The sequence below is a fragment of the Arvicola amphibius genome, unplaced genomic scaffold, assembly GCF_903992535.2.
Source record: "Arvicola amphibius unplaced genomic scaffold, mArvAmp1.2, whole genome shotgun sequence".
NCBI classification, from domain to species: domain Eukaryota; kingdom Metazoa; phylum Chordata; class Mammalia; order Rodentia; family Cricetidae; genus Arvicola; species Arvicola amphibius.
Window position 1 is genome coordinate 142,727 of NW_024582322.1, and position 26,179 is coordinate 168,905.

At 45.8% G+C, this 26,179-nt stretch overlaps 1 protein-coding gene across 1 annotated transcript in view; it reads left to right on the forward strand.

The window, feature by feature from the left end:
• Positions 1–26,179, forward strand: part of LOC119805857 (transmembrane protein 163) — a gene marked incomplete at its 3' end in the record, with an annotated part of 158,332 nt that overhangs the window by 117,020 nt on the left and 15,133 nt on the right. The window contains exons 3-4 of the mRNA XM_038317635.1: positions 5,223–5,266; positions 6,752–6,843. Of these exons, the coding sequence (XP_038173563.1) occupies positions 5,223–5,266; positions 6,752–6,843 (136 nt within the window). The remainder of the gene's footprint in view (positions 1–5,222; positions 5,267–6,751; positions 6,844–26,179) is intronic.

A 26,179-nucleotide genomic window follows, 5' to 3' on the forward strand; every position in this document is an offset into this window, starting at 1 on the left:
GCCAGGACCCCAGCCCATGGGATGCTGCTGCCCACAGTTAGGGTGGGTCTTTTCATGTCATTAGCCTTATTTAGATGCTCCTTCACAGACACGCCCAGAGACTTGCCATCTAGGTGATTCTAAATCTTGTCAAGTTGGTGGTATTAACCATCACAGAGGGGCACCAATCAGAGGGGATGTAGCACACATTCATACATCAGTGGACTGAATACTGTGCTTGGATGCCTCTGGATAAAGAACCATAGGGAAGCGAGAGTGGAGATGGAGTTGGGCGGGTTGCAATATGAGATAGGAAATCTAGGACAGGCCTATGAGGGGAACTTGAAGCAAAGGCCCAAAAATGATGGGTTGGTCAGTTAGTTGGATCCCTGGGGGTAGGTGTTGTGGGCGGAAGAGCAAGGCTGGGGTAAAGCGGTAGGGAGCCCTGTGTGCCTGGAGAGGAGTGGGCAGGTCCAGCCTGTATAGGAGGACATCAGAACATGAGGATGGAGTGAGCTGTGTAGAGCAATCTGGCTGTGTGCTGCAAATGGCTTGCAAAAAGGAGAGGCACCCGCTGCTTAGAAAGCATCTCGACAGCTGTTTCTTTTGAGACACCTGAATGGGATGGATCTCTCATTGCAGAGTGACATAAGATGCTATCAAATGACACAGCAGCTCGAGGGCAGCGTTCAGCAACCTCTTCAAGCTTATTCTCTTGTGCATGCTCACATTTATGTGTGTGTATTATATGTGTGTATGTCTGTGTGCTTATGTGTTTTTGTGAGTGTGGATATACATGTGTGCACGTGTGTGTGGAGATCAGAAGTCAGCCTCAGACGTCACTTCTCAGGTGCCATTCCCATTGTTTATTGAGACAGGGTCTCTCACTAGCCTGGAGCTTGCCAAATAGGCCCGGCTGGCTGACCAGTGAGCCCCAAGGGTTCGCTGATCTTCCCTTCTCCAGTGCTGGGATTGCAAGAATACACCACGTACCAGAGGTACATACCACACCCTTTTATAGAGTGGATTTGGGGCATTGAACATATAGGTCCTCCTGTTCTTGTTTCAAGCATTTTATCAACTGATCCATCTCCCCAGCTCTACACAATGTTGACTTATTCTTTTTCCTTTGAGAATTTCACACAACATATTTTGATCATATTCTTAAGAATGTGCTAAGCAGTTTTCCTCTTTCCCCTGAAGAATTCTATCGCTAATTTTGCTGTAGCTGATAATTTTATTTAGAGTATGGAAACCAGTAGAGATTCTGTTGGAGTGAGTTAGAACATAGAAAACCATTGTTTTCTTTTTTTTGTTTTTTTTTGTTTTTTGAACCTGCTCTTGATCCCAGCTCTTTGATTCCCAGGTTCCAGTGAGCAAGAGCGGAGAGCCTGCCTCTGATGGTGGGTGGTGGGGAGGTGGTTCTCCGGGGTGGGCTTGTTCCCCAGCTGTGGGGGAGGTGTTTGCTAGGCGTCTCAGTGATAGAAACAGTCTAATTAAACTGGGATTGATTTATTAACGGAGTTCTACTGCTCACATAATTTAACAACTCCGAGGTGTTGCAGGGCCTGGGGTATTGCTAAAGAGTGCTAAGGCTCAAGATAATTATTGCCTGACTTTGGAGAGGATGACAGATGGGTCCTCATTGTCTCTGTAAATCTCGCTGGCAATTGAAGAAGGAGTCTTTGTTGGGTGTCGTGTCGGGGGGTCTTGCTGTTGGTCCTTGGCATGCCTTGCTGGCATGCTCTCTTCCGCTTTCCAAGGCCCTTTGTCTCTGCTTTGCAGACCCTCCCTCCAAGCCCCTGCTTACTCAGCTGCAGGTCTGCCTTTGGCATGGCCTTAACAATGGATCTCTTGGGTCCGGTTCGTTTTCCAGCTGCCTTTCTGTTTGAATTTATTTCCAGCCAACATGTTTTTTGGTCTGGTTTGACTTAGTTAAAAAAAACAAAAAAACAAAAAACAAAAAACTGATCTTTTAACTAGGCCTGTACAAATATTTATTTAAGACTTACATTGTGTGCCTGATTCTGGGTGTAGCTATTAGTGAGTCCCTGACCATAGATGGCAGTCTGCCTTAGGACAGGCAAACTCTGGGAGGCTGGGTGTCTGCAGGACAAGGAGCGATGTCCCGCTAGTGTTCTGTCACCTGGCTTATATGGCCCACAACCACACTCCTGAGAACTCTGGACTATTAGCAACCTGCTCATGTAGACCCTGGGACCCAGAAAGCTACATGTAATAGTGGATAACACAGCCATGTACTTTCCTATCAGCCCCAAGCGCTCACGAGCAGTGCTTTCTGTTTCTAGAGATGTGTCTGAGCTCTCCTGCTAGCTCATTTCAGACCTTTGCTCATTTTTACAGGATAGTTTTCCCCCAAATAAAATATATAATCTAATTTGAATGGTTACTTATGGTAGCTATAGAAAACACAGAAAAGTAGGGGAAAAACCCTAAAATATTCCTGTCCTTCAGAGGTTAGCAACTATTATTGTTTGAGAGACCAATAACAGACAAAGAAGTGATTCCACCCGAGTCCCCCTTGGTGAAACAATGAATTGGTTGGGGTTACTTCAGAGAACATTCATGACTCAAAGGCAACTACATCCCTCAAGTCTGCCCCAGCGTGGATGATGACTCAGAAAAGGGACATCTTAGAGTTCCGATTCTGTCCTCATAGGAGAGCCCTGCTTCACAACTGCTTGTATGGGCTTTCAGGGTGCAGTGTGGCTGAGGCTGACACAGCTCCTACCTTACAGGCAGCGTCTTGGCCCTATGGTGACTCTGGGCTGTACTTGCCTGTGCGTGCATAGAGGGCTTTGGACCTCTCTGGGCCTCCATCCGTCACCCTGGTACAGACCCGTTCTCCAGACACACTCTTGCATGAGCGAGGTTGGAAATGCCTCAATGAAAACCCTTCAATATGGTGGTTAGGAAGATGGCTCCAGGGGTCAAGTGCTGACTCTCCAAGCGAGAGGAACTAAATTTGATCCCCAGAACTGCAAGAAGAGAGTTGGGTTACTGTACTCTTAGTGTTGGGGAGACAGAAGCAGGAAGATCCCTGGGACTTGCTGGCCAGCCAACCTAGCCTCTTTGGCAAGTTTCAGAGCAAAGAGAGACCTTGTAAAATGAGGTGGGCCTGGTGGCAGCAGTGGCACACACCTTTAATCCCAGAACTCATAAGGAAGAAGCAGGCAGATCTCTGAGTTCGAGGCCAGCCTGGTCTATAGAGTGAGTTCCAAGACTGCCAGGGCTACACAGAGAAACCTTGCCTCAAAAAACAATAAACAAAAAACAAACAAACAAAAGCCAACCAAAGAAACAAACTCTGGGGTGGACAGCTATTGAAAAATAACACTGGGGTTTTACCTCCAGTCTCTACACACATACTCATGTACACACATACATACACACATACAAGAAAAGAAAGAAATCTCCTTAGTGTGATTTTATTTACATGGAAACAGGGCTACATAAGCCTATCTACCCACTTCTGTTGAAGTAATTCTTATCCTGGATTCAGGATGTGCTATGATTCAGTTATGGGTCAAAGAAAATGAACTTATTCCTTGACACTCTTGAAAAGTCCTCGGAGGCTACTGAGCTCTTCTGCGTGGGTCTGGGGCTAATGACTGTTCACAGCTGAGAGCTGGCCACAGGGGGAAGCTGCTAGCGCAGAGAAACGTGGGCGACCCTTCAGAGGACTCAACTCCCCATGCAATTTTGCCTTTTTGCTTTTTGCATCTTATCAAGGAACTAGATGATGGTGAGTCCTGAGTAAATAACACATCTCTCTGAATGACCCTGAGTTCACTAGGACCCCACTGGCTCACAGTGCCCTGCTGCACAGGGCATGAATAATAATGATAGTCCGTATTTGCTAGTCTGTATCTGTCCACCTGGCAGGCTTAACTCACTTTCCAGTGTAGTTCTGAGAGTGAAATATGGAGTCAGAGAAACCTCCCCTTGGTGGTTATCTCCTGTGCATATGTGTGTACACTTGTGTGTATGCTTGTATTTGAATATACCTGCATATATATGTATACAAACACAATTACATGTATAGGCCAGAAAAAACTTTGATGGTGTGACATTTTCATATATATATATATATATATATATATATATATATATATATATATATATTTGTATTATTTCTCTTTATCTGTAGGTGCGTATATGTTTATCTGTCCCAAAGAGACCAGAAGAGGGTGTCAGATTCCCTAGAGACGGAAGTAACAGGAGATTGTGAACCATCTGACATGGGTACTAGGAACTAAATTCTGGTCCTCTGGGGAAAAAAAAAACAGGAAGTGGTTTTAATCATCCCAAACCTTGTTTTTGGAAATGATCTCTTACTGGTTTACAGGCTATCAAGTAGTCTAAGTTGGCCTGACAGGGAGCCCCAGTGGTCTATCCACCTCCGCTTCCCCCGGGCTAGGATTACAAGTGCTTTAGCACACCTGCCTTTTGTGGCTTGGGAGCCAAGGATCAAAGTCATGCTCTCACGTTTGCAAGGCAAGCATTTACTCTACTGAGCTCTCCACCCCGCCGACAGCATTTGTTTAACTCAAATCTGAGGTGAGGCTCTTCATGTTTCTCGCTGCGATAACTTGGGCATCTACTCCTTTGAAATCTGCAGCTCTCCAAGTAAAGTCCTGGTATCACCAAAGAACTCAAGTTCAGACATTTTGAAGTCACAGTTTAACATCTGCCAGTCAGGTGGCCTTTTGGGGCACACGATGTGGAGAGGCTTTTTAACTGTGCCCACCCATTGTTCCAAGGCCAGTTAGAGGAGATGGATTCAGAGTAGAAATACAGCCAGGCCTGATAGTGCAGGCCTGTAATCCTAGCAACTGAGGAAGCTGAGGCAGGAGATTCAGGTTTCAGCTTCCCTGAAACCTGAAATTTAGTTCCCAGCTCTCTGCTTTACAGTTTCTCGATTTTCAAAGGCACAGAAGTCATGTGACTGACAGGCGCTTAACTTTGTTTTCCCTGAAGTTGGTCCTTGGATGCTTCAGAACACAGTGGGAGAGGGAAGTGTTGGAGGTAGAATTTGAAAATAATTTCTTTTTCCTCTTTTTGAATTCTTTGAATTTTTAGACATTGATTTTTAAAATTTTATTCTCTTGGAACTTTCCCCTGATGTTCAAAGGTTGTATGCACTGTATTTGATGAACTCACGAATGAAAAACATAAACCATGAGGCTGTCAAATCTGAACGGTGTTTTCTTTCTTTCTAGCTGTCTCCGTCATGAGGTACAGCGCCTCTGCCTTTGGGTTTGCAGTAAGTAGCCTGAAACATTCTTGCCATGATGAAGTTCTGCACGGTTTCCCCGAGCCGTGACTCTCACAGAGTCGTGGAATGATGGGTGCTTATGCTGAACAGATACGAAATGAGCACGGGAAGCACAACTTTAGGGAAAACAGCTTCTGTGCAAAAGACAACGCAATAGAACTAAATGGCGTCAAGATGGGGTAGTTCCCACGTATGCATCCGGGGTGCACATGGTCTCTGAAGGAGCTGCTTTAGAGGATGTTTTGGGGGGACTAGCCTCTCTGTGCCCTTCCAAATTGCATGCAGTCCTGACACTGGGGTGGTACATATTGCTGGTGTAGAAAGAGACATTGGGAGTTGAAATGGATTGGGGCTGCTCACACTAGAAGTCAGTCTACCTATTACCCTGCTAAGGGGAGCTGAGCTTTCTGTCCGCCTCCTGGTGGAAATAGGTCATTTCTTCATAGCCCTTCAGGAGAGAGCCAGCACTAGTACAGTCCCAAGAATTGAGATGTGTGATGTCTCAAGCAAGCTCTTTCCCTCCTTGTTGACAGACATGGGGCATCCTGTACCCAGTTGCAGACCCACATCTGCCCTTTGTTGTGAAAGCTTAATGTTTGGAGAGTGTTGCTCTGAGACTGTTACAAATTCTTTTAAGAGTTTTATGAAGGATGCAAACTGTCTGGAAAGTTTCACATGCACACACTGGTACCCAGAACACAAACAACATGTGCACATATCCAGAAATAAATATACAACACATATACAGAGAGATGCATATACAATATATAAACACAGTCAGACATAAACAACACATACAGATAGAGAAATAGAAACACATAGCATAAGCACACATCATCCAGAAGTAAATATACAGCATAGATACACATATAACGTGTGCACACACAATATGTATATATCTATATCTATCTATCTATCTATATATATATATCTCCAGACACACATAACATATACACACTTAGAAATCTCTCTCTCTCTCTTTCTCACTCTCTCTTTCTCTCTTTCTCTCTAAAGCATAGAGATTTCTATATAATATCAAACTGTTGGGAGACTTCCTGAACCTAGCTAAAACAGTTTCAATGAGAGTCAGAATTTTTTTAACTTACTATTTTTTAAATTTACTATGTATAGGAAAATGCCAATGCCATCTTGCCTTTTACAGTATAAGCAGTTTCATGTATTTCATAAAATTGTACCTACCATTACTGTCTCGTCCCATATCTCCAGAGTGCCAGGACCCTAGGGATCTGAGAACAGAGTCAATCATACAAGGGCCACAGCTCTGCTATCAGGACAGTATGTAATGCCCAGGGCTGCCCACGGAGTTCAAAGTGGCTGCAAGACGCATGTAGAAATATGTAGACGCCAAGATGCTTACTCAAACTCTCTGGGTCACTGTGCAGTTCCCCTGTGTGTTCATAGTTGTGCCTTGCTGACTCTGGAGAGCCACTAATGTCCTGTCTCCTTCTCTAGTTTGACGCCATCCTGGATGTGCTGTCCTCGGCCATTGTCCTCTGGCGTTACAGCAACGCAGCCGCTGTGCACTCTGCTCACAGAGAGTATATGTAAGTGGATTCTTCTTCCAGATGGGAGGAGCCTGAAATGAAAGCCTTGCCCTCAGTCTTGGTTCTGATGTTGAGAAGAGGATGCAAGTTGTCTTTGATATTAGCTAGTGCCTGTCAGTCATGTGACAGGTCTTCTCTGGGATAGTTACAGGGACGTGTAGCCTTTATAATTTGCTCAATTCCATGATCTGGAGTCTGCAGTGAATATCTTCTTATCTGTCCTTCTATTCAGTCATTCACCTATTTGTCCATCTGTCTGTTCTTTCAGCTATACATCTGTAGTCCCATCCATCCATCCATCCATCCATCCATCCATCCATCCATCCATCCTCACATTCATGCTCCTACCCACACCCTGTCCATCCATCCATCCATCTATCCATCCATCTATCCATCCATTTAGCCATTCAGCTAACCACTGGCCTATCCTCCATCTACTCATTTATCTTCCTTCCCTTCCTCCTCTGTCTTCTTTTCTTCTCTCCTTCCTTCCTCCCTTGCTTCCTTTCTCCTCCTCCTCTCTCCTTGGTGTCTCCATTTTCTTTCAGGGTCTCACAAATGCTAGACCAGTCCTTTATTACCAAGATGTATCTTGCAGTCAGATTTGTTGTTGTTTTGTCTGTCATATTTTATTTAATTAATAACTATTAATATTAATTTATGGTGATGATGATTTTTTTTTGCAACAGGATTTCTCTGTGTAGCCCCGGCTGTCCTGGAACTCACTTTGTAGACTAGACTAGCCTCAAACTCACAGAGATCTACCTGTCTCTGTCTCCCAAGTTCTGGGATTAAAGGCGTGCACCACCACCTTCAACCTTCACAAAGTAAAGTGTTTTCATTTGTTTGTTTTGTTAAGTCTGCAGTGCCTGGTATTTCCAGGTCTCCCATCCAGGTACTGATGAGCCTTACACAGCTTAGCTTCCAAGATCAGACAAGATTGGGTTCATTCAGGGTGGTATGGCCATTGGTCTTTTAATTTTAATTTAATTTTATAAGACACACCTATGTACGTAAAACATGCACAAATACACATAGAAATTCAGCACCACTTTGAACATCACTACTTGCTAGCTCTGGGACTTTATCATACTCCAGCCCCTCATTTGGTAAAGTAGAAAAAGAAACATTCCTCCTCCATAGGATTTTCATGATGGACACATATGTTCCCCCACACACACATGCACATAGATATCTGTATATGGGTGTGACTGTGGATACACGTGTTTGCACGTGTGTGTGTGTGTGTGTGTGTGTGTGTGTGTGTGGTGTGCCTGTATATCGGGACGTGCAGTATTACCCCTGGCCTCTGTAGATTTCAGATGACTGAACATCAATGAACAAATGCTCTTCTGTGTGGTTCTAGGGTGCCAGGGAGAAGGTACTGAGTCAGTGCCAACACCAAACCAACAGGCAGAGCTCTATCTTCGGTGTTGGGAACTCAGGCGGTGATATATTTAAGGTTGGGTGAGTTGAAACTCCTGAAAGTTGACAGCATCCAGATTCATTAATGACAGCAAGAAAGCAAGGAGTTGGAAGGATGGCTCAGTTACTAAACTCACACACTATTCTGGCAGCGGCCCTGAACCCACATTAGGAGGCTCACAACCCCTGAAATTCCAGCTTCAGGGGATCCAATACACTCTTCTGGTCTCCATCGTGACCTACATTCATATACATATACCCCCACACAGACACAGACAAACATAATTTTAAAATAACAACATATGCCAAGCGGAGGTGGCGCACGCCTTTAATCCTACCACTCGGGAGACAGAGGCAGGAGGATCTCTGTGAGTTTGAGCCCAGCCTGGTCTACAGAGTGAGTTCAAAATGACCAAGGTTCTTACACAGAGAAACTCTGCCCTGAAAAACCAAATAAATAAAATAATAGTACACATCCCTTAAAAAAAGATTGAAAAGAGAGAACAAAAATCTGCAAACCCAAGCTTCTCTGCACGTATGAAAGGTTTGCTTCAACGGCCATCATTTCTCTTCACAAATGCAAAGTACTGGATTTGTGACATCAAAGATATTACCATTGGGATCAAGTTAATCTTGAAAATAAGTTCATCTTTTGGTAAAAAATACCTTAAGAAAAATGAATAGTAGAAATTTAAATTTTATAAAATTTCAAATGATGATTCTGTAACATGAGAGTCACTAATGTCCCCACCCAATTTATTAAGAAGGGGTTTGAGGACTTCAACAAAACTGCCACGAAGAAGTCCAGAGAGCTTCACTGTCCCGGGTCAAGAGCTAGGCACCATTTAGAGTAACATGCAACCCTGTTCTGCAGGTGTGTTGCCTAGTTCGCCTTTGCCGCCCTGTGTTAACCTGATATGGAGATGAAGTGTAAGGGTAAAATACACCCCAGACTCCGGAGAGTAAGAAGAATGTCTACAGTTTATTAATTAAAAAAAAAAACCACTGTGGGCTAGAGAGACGGCTGTGAGTGATGTGCTTGCCAAGTGAGCATGGAGCCCCCCCCCCACGCGCACATGCACACACACACACGTGCACACACACATGCGCACACACACACATGAGCACGTGCACACACATATGCGAGCACACACATATGCACACATGCACACACATGTGTGCACACATACGCACGCACACATACGCACACTCATGTGCACATGTACACACACACGCATGCACACACACACGCACTATGGATGTGATGGTGCATTTGAAACGTGAACTGATAAGGAATGTCCTTGGCGCTCACTAGCCAGTCTGCCTAGCCTAGTCTGTCAGTTCGAGGTCAGTGAGAGACCCTGCCTCAAAAGACAATGGAGATGGTGCCTGAGGAGTGAAACCCACACATAGTCATACATTTGTGTGTGTACCCTTACATGTGCGCACACACACACGTACAGAAATTTGATTGTGTGCTGATATCAGGATATTTTATTCATAGTTGGCTAAACTATTAAATTATTTCTTGTCTCTGTGTTCCTTTGGAAATTCAGTTTTATATGGGCTTGGAATTGAATTCTGTCTAGAACCATAAAGGGAAAGTATTGTGTTCGCTTTCCCTCCATGTCAGAGCTAATAATTCCAGGCTTGAGCTATGTCTCCAAAAGAAGTTGAATTCTGGTTTCTAATTTGATTTTTTAAAAATCTTATTTCCTTTCTGTTAAAAATGCTCTTTGTAAATCCTTAGTCACAAAGCTAGAAATTACCGTAGCTTTTCTGAGGCCTCAGAATCTCCATGAACACTCACCAGGCCGCCTGCAGGTTTCCCCAGGCCAAGCTTCGTAAGAACTGTCTTTGCTTTTACTGTTTTCAATTTTTTTTGTGTGTATGTGTGTGTGTATGTGTGTTCATGGGTGTGTGTGTTTATGTATGTAAAGGGCAGAGGTCAACCTCAGGTGTTATTCCTCAGGTGAGACACCTTATTTTTTGAGACAAGTTTTTCCTTTCTTAAATTGTAAAAACTTTCATTTCTTTTTTGAGATTATAATGTAGTTATGTTAGTTCCTCCCCTACCTTTCCTCCCTCCAAACCCTCTGAGAGCTCGTTTATCATGCTAAATTAGCTGACCAGTTCGCCTCGGGGATTTACCTGGCTCCATCTCCCTGGTGCCGGGATTACACACAGGGGTAGCACATTGGCTTTCTGAAGGAGGATTCTGGGAAAAGAAGTCAGGTTCTTTTTTTTTTTTTTTTTTTCTTTTTTTGGTTTTTCGAGACAGGGTTTCTCTGCAGCTTTTTTAGAGCCTGTCCTGGAACTAGCTCTTGTAGACCAGGCTGGCCTCGAACTCACAGAGATCCGCCTGCCTCTGCCTCCCGAGTGCTGGGATTAAAGGCGTGCGCCACCACCGCCCGGCAAGAAGTCAGGTTCTTACACGTGTGTGTGGCTAGCATTTTCCCGACTGAGCCCTCCTACCAGCCCTGGTTTCACTGTTTTTAAAGATCCTCAGATAGAGGCACTAAAAAGTGTGTCTGGATAACAAAAATGTGGAACACGCACACAGTGGAGCATTCCTGAGTGGGAAAAACCAGTGACATCATGACATTTGCAAGCAAATGGATGGAACTAGAAAAAAACCATTCTGAGTTAGGTAACCCAGACCCAGAAAGACAAACACAGTATGTACTCACTCGTAAGTGGATACTAGATATAAAGCAAAGGATAATCAGACTACAGTTCACAGCTCCAGAGAAGTTAGGTAAAAAGGAGGACCCTAAGAGGGACATGCATGGAGGACCCCAGGAAGAGGAAATAGTTAGGCTCTCCCAGGTAAACTGGGAGGGAGGGGGTAGAAGGGATGAGATGGGGATGGGAACACGAGGGATTGAGATTGCCTAGTGGGGGAAGGGACAGAGAGGGAGAGCAATGAAAGAGATATCTTGATGGAGGGAGCCATTAGGGGTTAGGGTGAAACCTGGTGCCAGGGAAATTCCCAGGAATCCACAAGGATGACCCCAGCTAAGACTCCTAGCAATAGTGGAGAAGGTGTCTGTACTGGTCTTCCCTTATAATCAGATTAGTGACTACCCTAATTGTCACCATAGAACCTACATTCAAAATGCAGTGATCCACAGCCAAGCACTGGGCTGAGCTCCTGCTCTTCAGTTGGAGAGAGGGAGGAGAGATCATATGAGCAAGAGGGAGTCAAGATCATGATGGGGAAAACCACAGAGACAGCTGACCCAAGCTAGTGGGAGCTCATGGACTCTGGACTGTCAGCTGGAGAAACTGCATGGGACCAAACTAGGCCCTCTGAATGTGGGTGACAGTTATGTGGCTTGATCTGTTTGGGGGGGCTCTGGCAGTGGACCCAGAAATGATTCTGGGTAAATGAACTGACTTTTTGTGGCCCATTTCCTATGATGGGATACCTTGATGCAGGGGTGGTGGGCTTGGTCCTGCCTCACCTTGGTATGTCAGACTTTGTTGACTCCCCAAGGGAGGCCTTACCTGCTCTGAGGAGTGGATGGGGGGGGTGGTATGGGGGTAGGGAAGTGGGAAGGGAAGGAAAAGGGAACTGGGGTTGGTATGTAAAATGAAAAACAATTAAAAATAAAAAAAGTGTATTTAAAAAGTCTGTTACCCACAATGCAGTGGTGAAGGTCTACCCTGAGAATCTTTGAGTGGTTGCTCATTGGATTATGATCAGGAGCTCACTTGGAGATTCCTAATTTAAGGATTAAGTGATACTTATAATCCCCCATATCACCAGCTTTAGTTAATATTTTAATCTCTGGTTAAAAATTCATGAGATCACAGCCGGCTGGGAATATATCTGCATATTAATAACCATAAACAAGCATTGAGGAATACAGTTAGGAAAACCATTGGCTTTCAGTTAGTTTCTAGAGAGTAATGTCAGAGGGAGTTGAGTTCTAGCCACTGGCTTTTCTAAGATGCCAGTTCTCTTACTTTTCTGATGGAAATCACAGCCTCAGCGTGAACCTTGTGTTTGAAGTTGCCGGTGTAGAAGGTAGATACCCGCTGGTCCTTGGCCATGTGGAAACCGAGTGCCTGATGCTTCTGCCTCTCCACAGTGGGTTGTCTCCATAGTTTCTTCTTGCTGAATTAAAAAACAAAAACAAAAACAAAAAAAACCTTACCAAGCTCATGTAGCTTAAAATTTGATTTACTTTCTTTGGTGCATATGTTCACGCATGTGCAAGTGTGCATGCATGTGATTGCCTGTGTGTGAAATCCAGAGGATAACTTTGGATATTGTTCCTTGGGAGTCACTCACCTTGTTAGTCAGGGAATCAACTGACTGAGCACTGAGCCCCAGGGATCTGCCTGTCTCTACCTCTGTTTTTGAGATTGCGAGTATGAGCCACCGCACCTCATATTTTTTAAAGCATTCTGCAAGTTGAACTCTTGTCCTCATGCTCCTGCAACACACATTTTACCCAATGAGCCATCCTCCCAGCCCTCAAACGGACCCCTTCTATGTGTGCATAGCTCATGGTCGTAGACATATTCATGTCATTGTGAGTCAGCCTTGCCATCCTGCATAACTGCACTGATCTCAGCCCACAGGGTAAGAAGTAAGTCCCCTCACAGGAGGGAGAGTCTACACCCATGGTCTATTCCCATTTCTTCTCCCCCCGGCCCCGGCAGCACCACGTTACCTTCTGTTTTCATGACTCCGATTTCATTATATAACTCATAAATGCAGCTCTACCGTGTGGCGTGAGCTTTCCTGGGGAGGAGAACAAATGTCTGTCCACTCCAGATATGGCGTGAACCAGTCAGAGCAATTGGGGTTTCTAACAGGATCACGGCCAACTTGTGGATGACTGAGCCACCGTGATGAAGACTATCAACTTGGAAAGCTCTTGAATCACCAGGGAGTCACTCTGTGAAGGTGTTTGCGAGAACTGGTCTAGTTAGCTGAGATGGGACGGCCCACCCTAAATTTTGGTAGCAGCATCCCATAATCTGGACTGCAGGCCGAGCTCCAGTGTCCCGGCTCTCTGCTTCTGTGGGGTGGACACATGTCACCAACTGCCTTCATTCCAGAGCATTAATGACTCTGTCTAGTCCAAGCTTCCTTTCTGCACAGCGTCAGCGGTACTGAGAGTTCAAGAGGATGACATGTCATGCCTGTGTGTGTGTCATGTGTGTACCATGTGTGTGCCTGGTACTCTTGGAGGTCAGAGTTCAAGGTGGTTGTGATCTGCCATGTGTATGCTGGGACTCAAACCCGGGTCCTCTGGAAGAGCATTCAAGGGACATGTGACCCCTAGAGGACTGTGTTCCACAACACGCAGTTCTCATCACTGGGCTCTCCAGGCTTATCCATCTTGTAGAATATGAAAAAAACTCCTTGTCTTCACAGGCTGAGTGATATTCCATGCGGTGTATCTGCCCCACACCCACCCATCAATGGACATTTCCACTGCTTCCACATCTTTGTGGTCAGGACCCAGTCTGTATAACAGTGTGCCCATCTCTCTCAGAACCACTTTTCAGTTCTTCTGGGTCTACACCACCTGGGATTGATAGGCTATCCTTTTAAACTTTTTCCCCCTCTGGGGAAACTTCATACTGTCTTCCAAAGCACTATCCTAAAATCCTGCCAATTAGTTTTCTTTTTGAAAAAACTTCAAATTGAGTTGGTTAATTTAAAACTAGATATATTGTAACCATTTTAAACAGTGTGTGTACTCCTGTGTTGAGAAACAGCACACGAATGAGTACGTTGCATGTTGGAGCCCTTAGACCTGGGGACACGGGCAGATGTGTGAGCAGTTCAGTGTGGGTGCTGGGGAGCAGACCCTGCAGGAACGGTGTGTGCACTAACTGCTGAGCCACCTCTGCAGCCCCTATCAGTCTCCTTGTCAGGCAGAGTTCTCTAGAGGAGCAGCAGTGACCGGACGGACATGCGTGACACAGAGTGTTCACTAGATTCGCTTACATGGCATGAGCTGGGCAGTCCACCACTGGCCACCTGCGTGCTAGAGGGCTGAGCACTGCAGCTGCCTGGTCGGTGGATGCCCAGGGGAGTGACACCATTTTTATGAAGCTATCCCTTACACTCAGAAAGTTGGTAACATTTGCTGGACCTCATAGCCAAGTTAATAATACACCTTGAGGTCACTTAAGACTCGGCCTGATAGCCTGCTGTCTACTTAGTCTGTTTAACTTGCCATAAAGGGAACAACGTAATAGCCAACCTCACTTCCCTTGAATTTCCTATGTTATCAGCTTTTACTGCCTAAGATAATTCATAGCTTTAATCTCAAATTATGTCCCCTTCCATGCCTCTAACTCAAAGCGCTCTCTCTCTCTCTCTCTCTCTCTCTCTCTCTCTCTCTCTCTCTCTTTTCTAGCTTGTTTTATGATGGATTTTACATTTATGCGCTCTTGTTCAGACATATTTAAGGACACAAAGGGGATGGGTAGCAGGATGACCAGACCTCCAGGAGAGGGGCTCGGGACAAGTGAAGGAGGAAGATGTGTTTTTCCTTCCAGGCATGTCCAACCCACATGGGGGGTGCAGTCCAAGATAGCTAAATGTGACCCACCATGCTATCACAAACTTAGCTGAAGTAATATGAGAATTTTGTGTGATTTTTTTTCAGTTACTATTCAATGGGGCAGTTCTTGAGAGATCAATTTTGTAAACTTATTTTTATTTATTATTGTGTGTATGATGGGGGCTCATGCACGTGCCATGGCATATATGTAGGCGTCAGAGGACGACTCTGTGGAGTTGGTTCTTTTCTTCCACCTTTATGTGGTTGGTGTCTTAGTTAAGGTTTTTATACTGTGAGAAAACACCATGACCAAAAGCAACATGAGGAAGAAAGGGTTTATTTCATCTTACAGTTGGTAGGCCATTAGTCATTCAGTGAAGTCAAGGCAGGAACTTAAGGCAGGAATTAGAAACAGGAGTTGTTGCAGAGGCCAAGATTCATATTTCCTTCCTTCCTCCCTCTCTCTCTTTCTTCTCCCCTCCCCTTCCTTTTTCCTTTCTCCTTCCTTCTTTCCTTCTTTCCTTCTTTCCTTCCTTCCTTCTTTCTTTCCTTCCTTCCTCTCTCTTTCTTCTTTCTTCCTCTCTCTTTCTTCTTCCCTCCCCCTTCCTTTTTACCTCCCCCTCTCTCCCCTTTCTTTCCTTCCCTCCTTCCCTCCCTCTCTGCCTCCCTCCCTTCCTTCCTTCCTTTTTTTTTCTAGCATGAGCCAGTCCCCTTTCAGTTTTCAGCCAAGACATTAAGATTCAACTGCAGCTGAATTCTTCGTGGCTGGAGCTGGCAGGTGTTTATGCTCAGGCATGTGTTGCCCCCAAGCTGACTCCTCTTCAGCTTATGTCACGCTAATGTCAGAGTTACTTGTAGGAAATGCTGTTGCTGAGAAGCACATGGACTGCTAGCCCCACGTTAAGGCCTGTGCCGCTGCCCTTCCACATGTTGATATACTCGAACATGTTGATGTACTTGCTCCATGCTTGATGATATCTCTCTCTGAAAGACTCTCATGATGCCACTGGGGTGAAATCCTGCATCCATATCCAGATGGAAGCTCTCCCAGTTTAGGCTCCACGAGCTTGTCTCTCAGTGACACGATCGTCACCATCTTAGAGTCCCAGTGTCTAAAGAACCCAGCAGGGCCAGCCTGTTTTCCTACAGCTCCTGTAACCACCAGCCCAGAGGAGGGACCACCACAGTGAGCTGGGCTCTCCTACATCAGTCATCAATAAAACAAACAAAACAAACAAACAAACAAACAAACACACGCCCCCCGCAGGCCAGTTTGTCATGGTCATAGTCTCAAGTGAGAGTCCCTCTCCCCAAATGATTATGATTTGTGCCAAGTTGGCATGAAGCTACCTAGCACCTGTGAGTTCTGGGGATTAAACTCAGGACTTCAGACTTGCAAACAAGTGCTTTCACCCCCCTGAGTCATCTCACGGACCCCCAAGAAACTAGTCTTTCACCCAGTGTGGCCCAGAGAAGCCTTAGCTGTCAACTTGACATCTAGGGTCATCCGAGAGGAGGAGCTTCAATGGAGGAATTGCTTAGGTCAGGTTGGTCCACGGGTGTATCCATGGGGATTGTCTTTATTGTTAATTGATGCATCTCACTGCCGGTAGCACCATCCATTAGGCAGGGAGTCCTGCTAGGACCTGTATGAAAAAGCTACGTAAGCATGAACAAGTAGAATGAGCTAGCGACGAGGGTTCCTCCACGGTTCCTGCCTTGAGTTCTTGCCCTGGCATCCCTCAGGAATGGACGGTGACTTGGAAATGTAAGTCAAATAAAACCTTTTCTTCCCATGATGCTTTTGACCAGAGAGTTTTGTCACAGTAACAGAAAGGAAACTAGAACAAGACCCCTGCAAGTTTAGACCACTGCTATCCAATAGACTCTTCTATGATAGGCAAAGAGGCAAGAGGCTCTGGGTAGAGTCAACCTTAGAGCGGATGCTAAATATGCCTTATGCCCTGGGAACCCCAGCCTCAAAAACAAACAAGCAAGCAATATCAAAGGGCAAGAGATTTGCAGATGAGAGAAGGGAATCAAGGGAAGCAGGAGGTGCTGATTACAGAGGATGGGGGAGGGGTGCGTGTACTACATGAGACTTGGCAAGGCTGAACCACACCGGGAATTTCATGCCTGTCTTAGCCATTCTCAGCCCCGTGCTCCTTGTAAGGCCACAGGAAGGACAGCTTCCTGCTGCTGTCAGCTGCCAGGGCCGCTGGGATGCTTGCCACAGAAGGTACAGCCTGGTGCTCTTTGGGAAGCCTCTGACATTTTACATATGAGAGCTGCACAGGTGGGGCCCCACCCAGGCTCCCCAGGCCCAGCTGTCTCCCCGGGCCATCCGGCAGCTCCTTCAGAGTGAGAGGTGGCAGCAGATGGGGGGCATTGCTCACTTCTACAGGCTTTCCTTCCTCAACTGAGTCAGCAACACAGCCCAAAGACGCTGCTCTCCAGTTCCAAATGTATGTGCGGTTAGCAGGATGCTCAGCGGTGTGCTGGAGCATGCGTGGATCTGAGTGTTCTGAAATGGGTGTTCTTGGAGGTCTGGAGATGCACTGTGCAGGTTCCAAGTAATAAACGGGGCACACCGGTTCACACCCGGGGAAACAATGCTGCTCTCTTTTTCAATTTGCTGAGCAAATGACTTGGCGTAAGAACTCCCGGTTAACAGAATGGCTCCAATGGCGCCTGCCCTTTCGATGCCTGGCATCAGCTAGCCTGTGTGTGAAGTTTGGGAACAGCGCCAAAATCTAAAAAAGAAAAGTAGCTGATGCCAGGCCGGTGAGATGGCCCAGCAGGTAAAGGCGCTTGCCGCCAATCCTGCTGGCCCGAGTTCAAGCTCGGGGCCCCATGCGGTAGACTTCTGAAGGTTGTTCTCTGACTGCCATACCAGTGCTGTGGCATATGCCACTCGCCTAAAATAAATAGGTAAATAACCAATTCTCCAGAGAGGTGACAGATTGGTGGGTCGCTTCTGGTCCTGGAGCCTCGCATCTTCCCCAGTGTCTTGGTGGGTGTTTGGCCTGGCCCTAAATCCGACTGGCTAGGGAAGGACTCACCATTCTCTAGAGCCCTTCACATCACAGCTGCCCTGAATGTGTTCTGTCAACAGCATTAGTCGCTCTAGAAGAGAGGAAGGGATAACTTCCCAGGGACCCTCGACGGCTGGGATGTGAGGCAGGAGGAGTCTTTCGGGATAGTCTGAGCTCACTTGACTTGAAGAGAGGGTCCTGTCTTCCTGAAGGAAGAAGGGGATGGCCTCTATTGTCAAAAGCCTCTCAGAGTCAAAGGAAAACCTTGCCAGGACAGGCATGAGGCTTAAGCATGTGCTAATGAGTGCTCTTTGTGTGTGTGTGTGTGTGTGTGTGTGTGTGTGTTAGAGAAAAGGGTATGTAGTCTTGCTTCCCATTAGCACTGAAATGTCATCCCCCAAAATATGTATGAAATAAGACATGGTAGCGTTGTCTACAATCTCAGCACTCAGGAGGTGGAGAAAGGGAGATTAGAAGCTTGAGCTATCCTTGGCTGTGTAGTGAGTTCAAGGGAAGCTTTGGCTATAATAGACCCTGTCTCAAACAACAAACAACCAAACAAAACCAAGTTTGGGGAAAAAGTTGCTCAAGCTTTAAATGAAGATTATAAGCCTCCCCCTTTCTGTGACTTTCTTGGGGGTGATTGAACAGCCAGAGCTGACGTGTTTCTCTCTTCCCAGTTTTGTTTGTTTGTTTGTTTAGAGGTTTGGTGTTTGGATGATAGCATCTCCCAACATTTACTCTTCAGCGTCTTCAACCAAGAAACACATTTGCTCCTTTTATTTTTACTTCTTGAGATAGGCTGATGCAGCCAAGGCTGGCCCCAAACTCACTATGTAGTCAAGGCTGACCTTGAACTCCTGATCCTCCTGTCTTCACTTCTCAAGTGCTGGAATTACAAATATGTACCAAAATGTCCAGTTTATGCAGTGTTGGAGATTGAACCCATAAACTCATTCGATTACTTTTTTATTGCTGTGGTGAAACACATGACCAAAGCAATATAGAAGAAACAGTTTAGCTGGGATTATGATCCTAGAAGGTTAGACTTTATGCCAGCAAAGTGGCAGGTGACTGGAGCGGCAGCTGAGAGCTCACATCGCTATCCACAAGCAGGAGGCAGAGAGTGCAATGGGCATGGCACTTGGCTTTTGAAACCTCCAAGCCCATCCCAAAAGACAAAGGCCACACCCACTAATCCTTCCCAAACAGTTCCACCAACTGGGACCATACATTTAAATACATAAGTCTACGGTGGTCATTCTCATTCAAACCACCACCTCCATACATGCTAGGCAAACACTACCAATGGGGCCTTATCCCCAAGAGGTTCTTTTTCTAACAGTAGGCTCTTGTGTACTCAACTCCACCTTGACTGTCTGTCTGTGCCAAGCACTTTATAAAACATTTGGAAGGAATGAGAGCAGCAAGCTCCATTCCCATGGACCCAAAAGGAGAAGGTCGCCAGTGTGGCGGCATATGCAGGGGGTAAAGAGAGCTGGGAAACAGCGCTCCCAGGTGTGTTGTAGGGAGAGCTGCTTGTTTGTTCCTGACTGCTCAGCCCCGAAATAATCACACAGAAACTATATTATTTAAAACACTATTTGGCCTATTAGCTCTAGCTTCTTATTGGCTGACTCTTACATATAAATTTAACCTATCTCCATTAATCTGTATATTGCCACGAGGCTGTGGCTTACTGGGTAAAGTTTCAGCATCTGTCTCCCGCGGGGCTATGTGGCTTCTCTTGACTCCACCTTCTTTTCCCCAGCATTCAGTTTACTTTTCCCCACCTAGCTCTGTTCTACCCTATCAGGCCAAGTCAGTTTCTTTATTCATTAACCAATAAAAGCAACACATAGACAGAAGGACCTCCACACGACAGGTTGGTTGTGGGGAGGGCTTCTGTGAAGCTAAGGGTCAAGGGCAGCCACTTCTTAGAGATGATACTTAACCTATACTGAGGTTGGCTACAAGAAGCCTGTGTGAACATTCGGCATTCCTAGACAGAGTTAGCCACAGGGCACTTAAGGAGGAACCCACTGACTGCATTTGAGAGTCAGAAAAATGAGTTGCCGAGGCTTGACCTAAGGAGTGAGAGGCCTCACAGCTGGGGCCTCATGAGCCTCAGGAGGAAATTGTGATTATAAGAGAACTGGGAATCCATAGGCGAGTTATTAAGCCTTGGGGTGAAGTGCCCTGGTTATAATTAATGTTGTGAGCTCAGCTGGCTTGCTAGCCAAGAAAACTAACATGACTGTGAATACAGAAGGCTCTGTATTGTTTCTTAAAAAGAAAAAAAGAATACGTTTCATTTGTGTCGCCAATTACTGCTGTGGTGCATATGGGAAGAATAATGGCCTTTAAATGCAGACAGACTTAAAAGTGTTCCCGCACCCATGGCTACCCTTCTCATCCCTCTACCCTTCTCTGTGAATGGCTATCACCACGAGAATTTGGTGCAATGCACTTCCAGCATATTTCCTGCACAAATCAAGTAGGACAGATATATGCTGTTTGCACACACGTGTAGCTGGGCGTGAGAATGGAAATTAGACCTTTCTCTACATATTGCCCTGTAACCTGCTTTTTTCCCAACTCAAAGCTAAGAACATTTTCCAAATCTCTTTCTTATATCCCCAATCTGTTCTTTCTAGTGACGTCAGAGTTATTGGCACTATTTAACAGTCTATCGGGAGGTCTGAATTGCTTCAGTTTTTGTTATTTTAAGCAATAACACTTCTCAAGACTTGATTATGAATCTTGTGTCTGCGATGTAGGGTTTACTTTTCTTTACAAAGAGTCAAGGGCTGGAGAGATAGCTCAGTTGGTAAATTACCCTGCCACACAGACATGAAGACCCGAATTCTAGCCTACGAGCCTCCTTTTAAGAAGCTGGGCGTGGTGGTGTGTGCTTGTAATCCCAGCACTGAGGAGTTGACTATGAAGATCCCTGGAGCTCTCTGGCCTTGCCTATCTGGTGAGTTCAGGTTAGTGAGAAACCTTGTCTCAGAAAAGCTAAAATTAAACAAAGCAAGGACTGGGGAGATTGCTCAGTGGTTAGAACAAATGCAATCTTTTAGAGGACCTGAATTCCATTCCTAGCATCCACATTGGGCAGCTCACAAGGTGTTCTTGTGTGACTCCTGCCCCAAAGGAGTCTATACTCTCTTCTGGCCTCTACAGGCACATTATACACACATGCACATTCCCACACCCAGACACATATACATGTAATTACAATATAAAATCCTAAACACAAAACAGCTAAGCTATATGATGCCTGAGGAAAGACACCCAAATTGTCCTATGGTTTCCCCATGCATCCACATAACACATACACATGAACACACCCAGAGACAGCCCATGAGTTTTAAAATCTTTTAGCGTGTGTCCTAGCCCTGACTGCATTTTGGGTAAGAAAGGAAGCTGTTTGGGCCACAGTGTGAAATAGACCTGAGACCTGCCGGTCCCCAGGCACGGTGGGTGGTTGTTCACCACCGATCTGCAAATCTTGATTGTTCATGGAGTGGCTGCAGGGACTAGAAATGCTGCCAGCCCTAAATGCACACGGGAACGAGGAGCATATGTAGGAAATGCTAAGCTCACCTAGTTTATATGCACGTGCAGCCTGGCCCACTCCCCAGGCACTCCTCGCTGTGCGGGCACAGCTGCAGGGAGGATTCGGTTGCTTTGCTTAATGTCATGAGTAACTAAAGCAAGGGACAGGGCTCACAAACAAAAGACTGCACAAAGCCTGGCTCGCTTTGCTCACAATGAACCAGCCATTCTGCTTTTCCAGAGATGCGATTGTCTGTAGCCGTGGCGAGCACGGTCAGAATCAAGAACACACTTCTCTATTATGGAATTAGCATTGGCAAATATCACATCCTTTTAAAGCAAAGGAGGGGGGGGGGAGACTGGACTGATGAAAGCTTGCTGGTGGTGGGGAATGAAAGGACTCCAAGGCGTACTTCTGTCTGGGTTGTTTTTGCCTTGAAACAGTTCATCAAGACCGGCCTGGCTGACGTGTTCATGGGGAACCTCACAGCGTTTGAGGCTTATCATGCACTGTCTGGATGTGAGCAGGGAAAGTGGGGAAGGGAGCAGTCTCTTTGTTCATGGTGTACCCCACCATAACAGCAGGGGCTGGAGTTGCCAAGATGAGCATCTTCTACCCGCAGACTCTCAAGCACAGAAGCGCAGGGCTTTGGGCATGTCAGAGACATAGATCATGATTGTTTGGTTTTTAAATGTTTATTTGTGTGTACAGGTGTGTTTATGTCAACATGTATGTGGAGATCTTCAGAGGCTAAAAAAGGATGTCAGACGCTCTGGAGCTGGAGTTACAGACAGCTGTAGGCTGCCTAATGTAGGTTCTGGGAACTGAACCCCTCTCCTCTTGAAGGGTAGCAAGAGCCCTTCACTGCTGAGCCATTTCTCTGGCCCCAAGATTGTGGCTTTGTTCTGAACATCTGTACAGCTGAGCCTTGCTCTGAACCCAGCCAGGTTCACCCCACTTCCTGACTCAGTCTCAGGGTTCTCCCTCCTGCAACTCTCTTCCAGATCAGCTCAGATATTAGAGCAGCACACACGTTTTCAATGGCATTTAAGCAAATGAACTGACGGATTTCATGCAGCTCAGGCTGGCCAGGATGACCTTGACCTTCTATCCCCCCCCCCCTGCTTTCGCCTTTTGAGTGCTGAGATTACAGCTACTCAGTACCGTACCTGCTGTGTAGTGTATGTGGTACTGGGGATGCACCCAGGGCTTCATGCGTGTGAGGTAAGCACTCTGCCAGCTGAGTTACACCCAAGGCTCCTCAACGGGCACTAGCTTGTGGCAAAGTAGGACGGCTACGAGTTGCCTTATTCCCTTCTATACATCACGGCCACACTGTGTTAGATGTTGCCAATAAAAATGTTCACTGAAGCTCAGAAGAATCAGAGCCTCATTGAGGACATGCAGAAAGATGGGGGAACACTCTCTTCTTGAATTCTGTTTTTTTGACTCTAGGCTGGTCCATTTCAAAGGAAGCAGCAGCATGGAGAGACAGATGGGTCGTTAAGAGTGCTTGTCGCTATTCCAAAGGACCTGGGCTCAGTTCACAGCATCCATATCACACAACTTACAACGGCCTCTAACTCCAGTTGCTGGGATCCACTGCCTTCTTCTGGCTCCAAGGGCACTAAACGTGTGTGTCCAAAGCACACAAAGCTTTGTGTGTGTGTGTGTGTGTGTGTGTGTGTGTGTGTTTGTATGTATGTACATATATACATATATGTATATATAATTTAAAAATCATCAAAGGAAATGGATGCTGTGTGAATTCGTATGTATTCATGCTTGTGTGTTGGGGAAATTTATTGTGGGAGAAAGTAAATTTGCACATTAGCGACTTTCCAGACATAATTACTTTGATTTATTCTCCTCCCAACCCTAGAGGGAAGGCCAGGTTATTAGATTTAGTTCCACAGAAGGCATCTGTTAGTGAGTTAATGAAAAAGCCTGAAAGCTGCTATTCAGGCTTCTTTCTTCTGCAGAATGCGAATGGTTTTGGTAGGTTGATTGAAGCAGGCTTTTTTTAAATTCCTCTGAGATCCATTTGATTCTGGAAGGACAATCATGAGGTGTTTTGTTGTTGTTGTTTTGGTTTTTGGTTTTGTTTTGTTTTTTCCTTTGTCAGCTGCCTAAATCTGAGAGTATCCACAGTGGAAGATGGGTGACAGTTGAGGAAACTGAGGCATTTCAGTTGACACTGGACTGGTCCATTTCAAAGACCCATCCCATGTCTAAGGACGATACCTGGGGTAGGAGGTGATGATGTGAGACGCTAATGGTGAGCGCATTACTTTTCTGTTGGTGTGACAAAATCCTAGCGACCTGAGGACGGAGGTGTTGACTTTGGCTCAGAGTCTGTTGGTGCAGTCAGCTCACTGTGGGAGGACATCACGGTGGCAGTGAGGCAGCTGGTCACATCGGCCTCCCTCCCCAGCCAGGAGAAAGAGGAAGACAAGCACTGGCGGTCACTTTCTCCTTCATATTCGGTTCAGAACCCGGCTTTTGGAGTGATGTTGTCCGCCCCAGTCTGGTTGGTCTAGACATGTCCTTGCCAGACATTTGTCTTCTAGATGATCTAGACCCCAGGAAGATGACAGTCAGTGTTACCTACCACAAACAGGGCCATGGATTCCTAAGAGATCCTGGGAAGGGCTGGGCTTGGGGCTCTGTTGAAAGTGACCTTAATGACCACCCAGTGTCACTTACCCAATTACATTTCTATCAGAGTCTCGGGTAACGACCCCGCAGTCCCACTCAAGTGCCTCAGTTTCCTTTTCATAGCTCTCCAAAGCCATTTGTAAAAAGTGTGTATGTTAAAAGTTAAAAGTGTGTATGTAAAAAGTTAGTGTATGTTCTCTTACAAAGTTAAGCATACCACACTGTGAAAACAAAGATCATCCTTTATCCTGCCATCTAGAGAAAATAAGGAAGGTAGATTTTTTTTTAAATTTCTATCTCTTTTATAAGTGCCCAGGTTCATAGGCAACAAAACTGGGTCCATGCTATGTGTCTGGTGTATATCCTGCCTCTGTCTCCATGGACTTTTCTAGAGTGGGGATTCTTTGAAACTTAAAAACTCTTGATGGGCTCTAAACACCCACAGATGTTGTGTTGTCTGCATGCAGCATCTTGTCTTTCAGGAAACACTGTGCGGGCTGGTGGCACAGCTTAGTTGGTAGAGTGCTTGCCTACAAGCACCAAGCCCTGAGTTCGGTTCCCAGCACCACATAAACAGGACCCTAATCCCAGAACATGGAAGGTTAAGATAGGAGGATCAGTTCATCTTTGTTTACACAGTGAGTTTCAGACCAACATAGGTGTGGTGGTTTGAAAGAAAATGGTCCCCAAAGGGAGTGACTATTCGGAGGTGTGGCCTTATTGGAGGAAGTGTCATTGTGGGGGTGAGCTTTGAGGTATCTTTTGCTCAAGCTTCCCCCAGTGTGACTGCCAGTCGACTTCCTCTTGCCTAAAAGATGTAGGACTGTCAGCTATTCTAGTGCTCTGTCTGCCATGCTCCCCGTCATGATGATGATGGACTGAACCTCTGAAACTGCAAGAGAATCGCCCCAATTGAATGTTTCTTTAAGAGTTGCCGTGGTCATGTCTCATCATAGCAATGAAAACCCCAAGTCAATAGGCTACATGAGACCCTGTCTCAGAAGAAACCAAAACCAAAACCATGTGTGCTTTTTTCCTGTTATGCAGCCTCTGAGATCCTTGAACAACTTTTCATCTACTTGGCTATTTTCTCAGAAACAAAATTCCTTCAAATGGACTCTCTGATCAGAATTCTTTTACATAATACTGAACTATCCTCTGAGGAGGTCATGGCCAGCATCAGGTGTTTCACTTAAAGAGCCAAAGGCTATCACTAAAACTAAAATGGCTTTTAAAGATGTAACCCCAGAGGCCTCAGCCCACGTTGGTTGCTTGACTAACCCAGATGTTCTGCAGCGTTTATGGAGCTGCAGTTTGGTTCACCCAGCTGCCCTGTCACACTCCCTTCTGTGTAGAAACATTACAATGGGGCCAGAGTGTTGCGACGGCTCACTGGGTAAGAGGGCTTATTGTGTAAGCGTGAGGACACGAGTTTGAATCCCCGGCATCTCTGAAAAAGGCTGGGCTTGGCCACATGTGCCTATAACTCCAGCACTGGGAGGCAGAGAAGCTGAAATAAAATAGCAAGATTCTGGGTCAGCACGAGACTCTTTTTCAAGGCAGAGAGTAATTGAGGAAGACACCTGATGTCCTAGTCTGCCCTCTACATGTGAACATGGGAGTGCACAAGCATGCACGTCTGCACATTTATGTGGATGTATCCTCCCATAACACACACACACACACGTGAGACACTTGTCAAATGCATTCATGAGATAAAATAGAGTACTCTAGGCCATGTCCTGACTACTAGTTTGAGGGGGCCATGGAAAAAGAAAATAAAATGCTACCAACCGCATTTGTTCCTGGTGAGCCTCGGTGAGATTTTTCTCATTTTGAATATGTGTCACTTGAAGAGAAGCCATCCACGCATCTGAAGAAAGCCTTTTCATAGAGCCTCATCTCCAGGGTCCACTTGGGAATCTCAAGATGCGTTTCTAGAATATTCTCCTGCTCTTTCAGCCAGCTGGTGGGTCTCTACACTAACTTGAATTAGTTAGTAGTTCAGTGTTTGGGAAGATGTACTTGGGATCGGGCTGTGGTTAAAGTGGCAGATGCTTCAGTTCAGAGTTCTCTTACAGCGTGTGTGCACATGTGTGCATGCATGTGCACATGTGTGC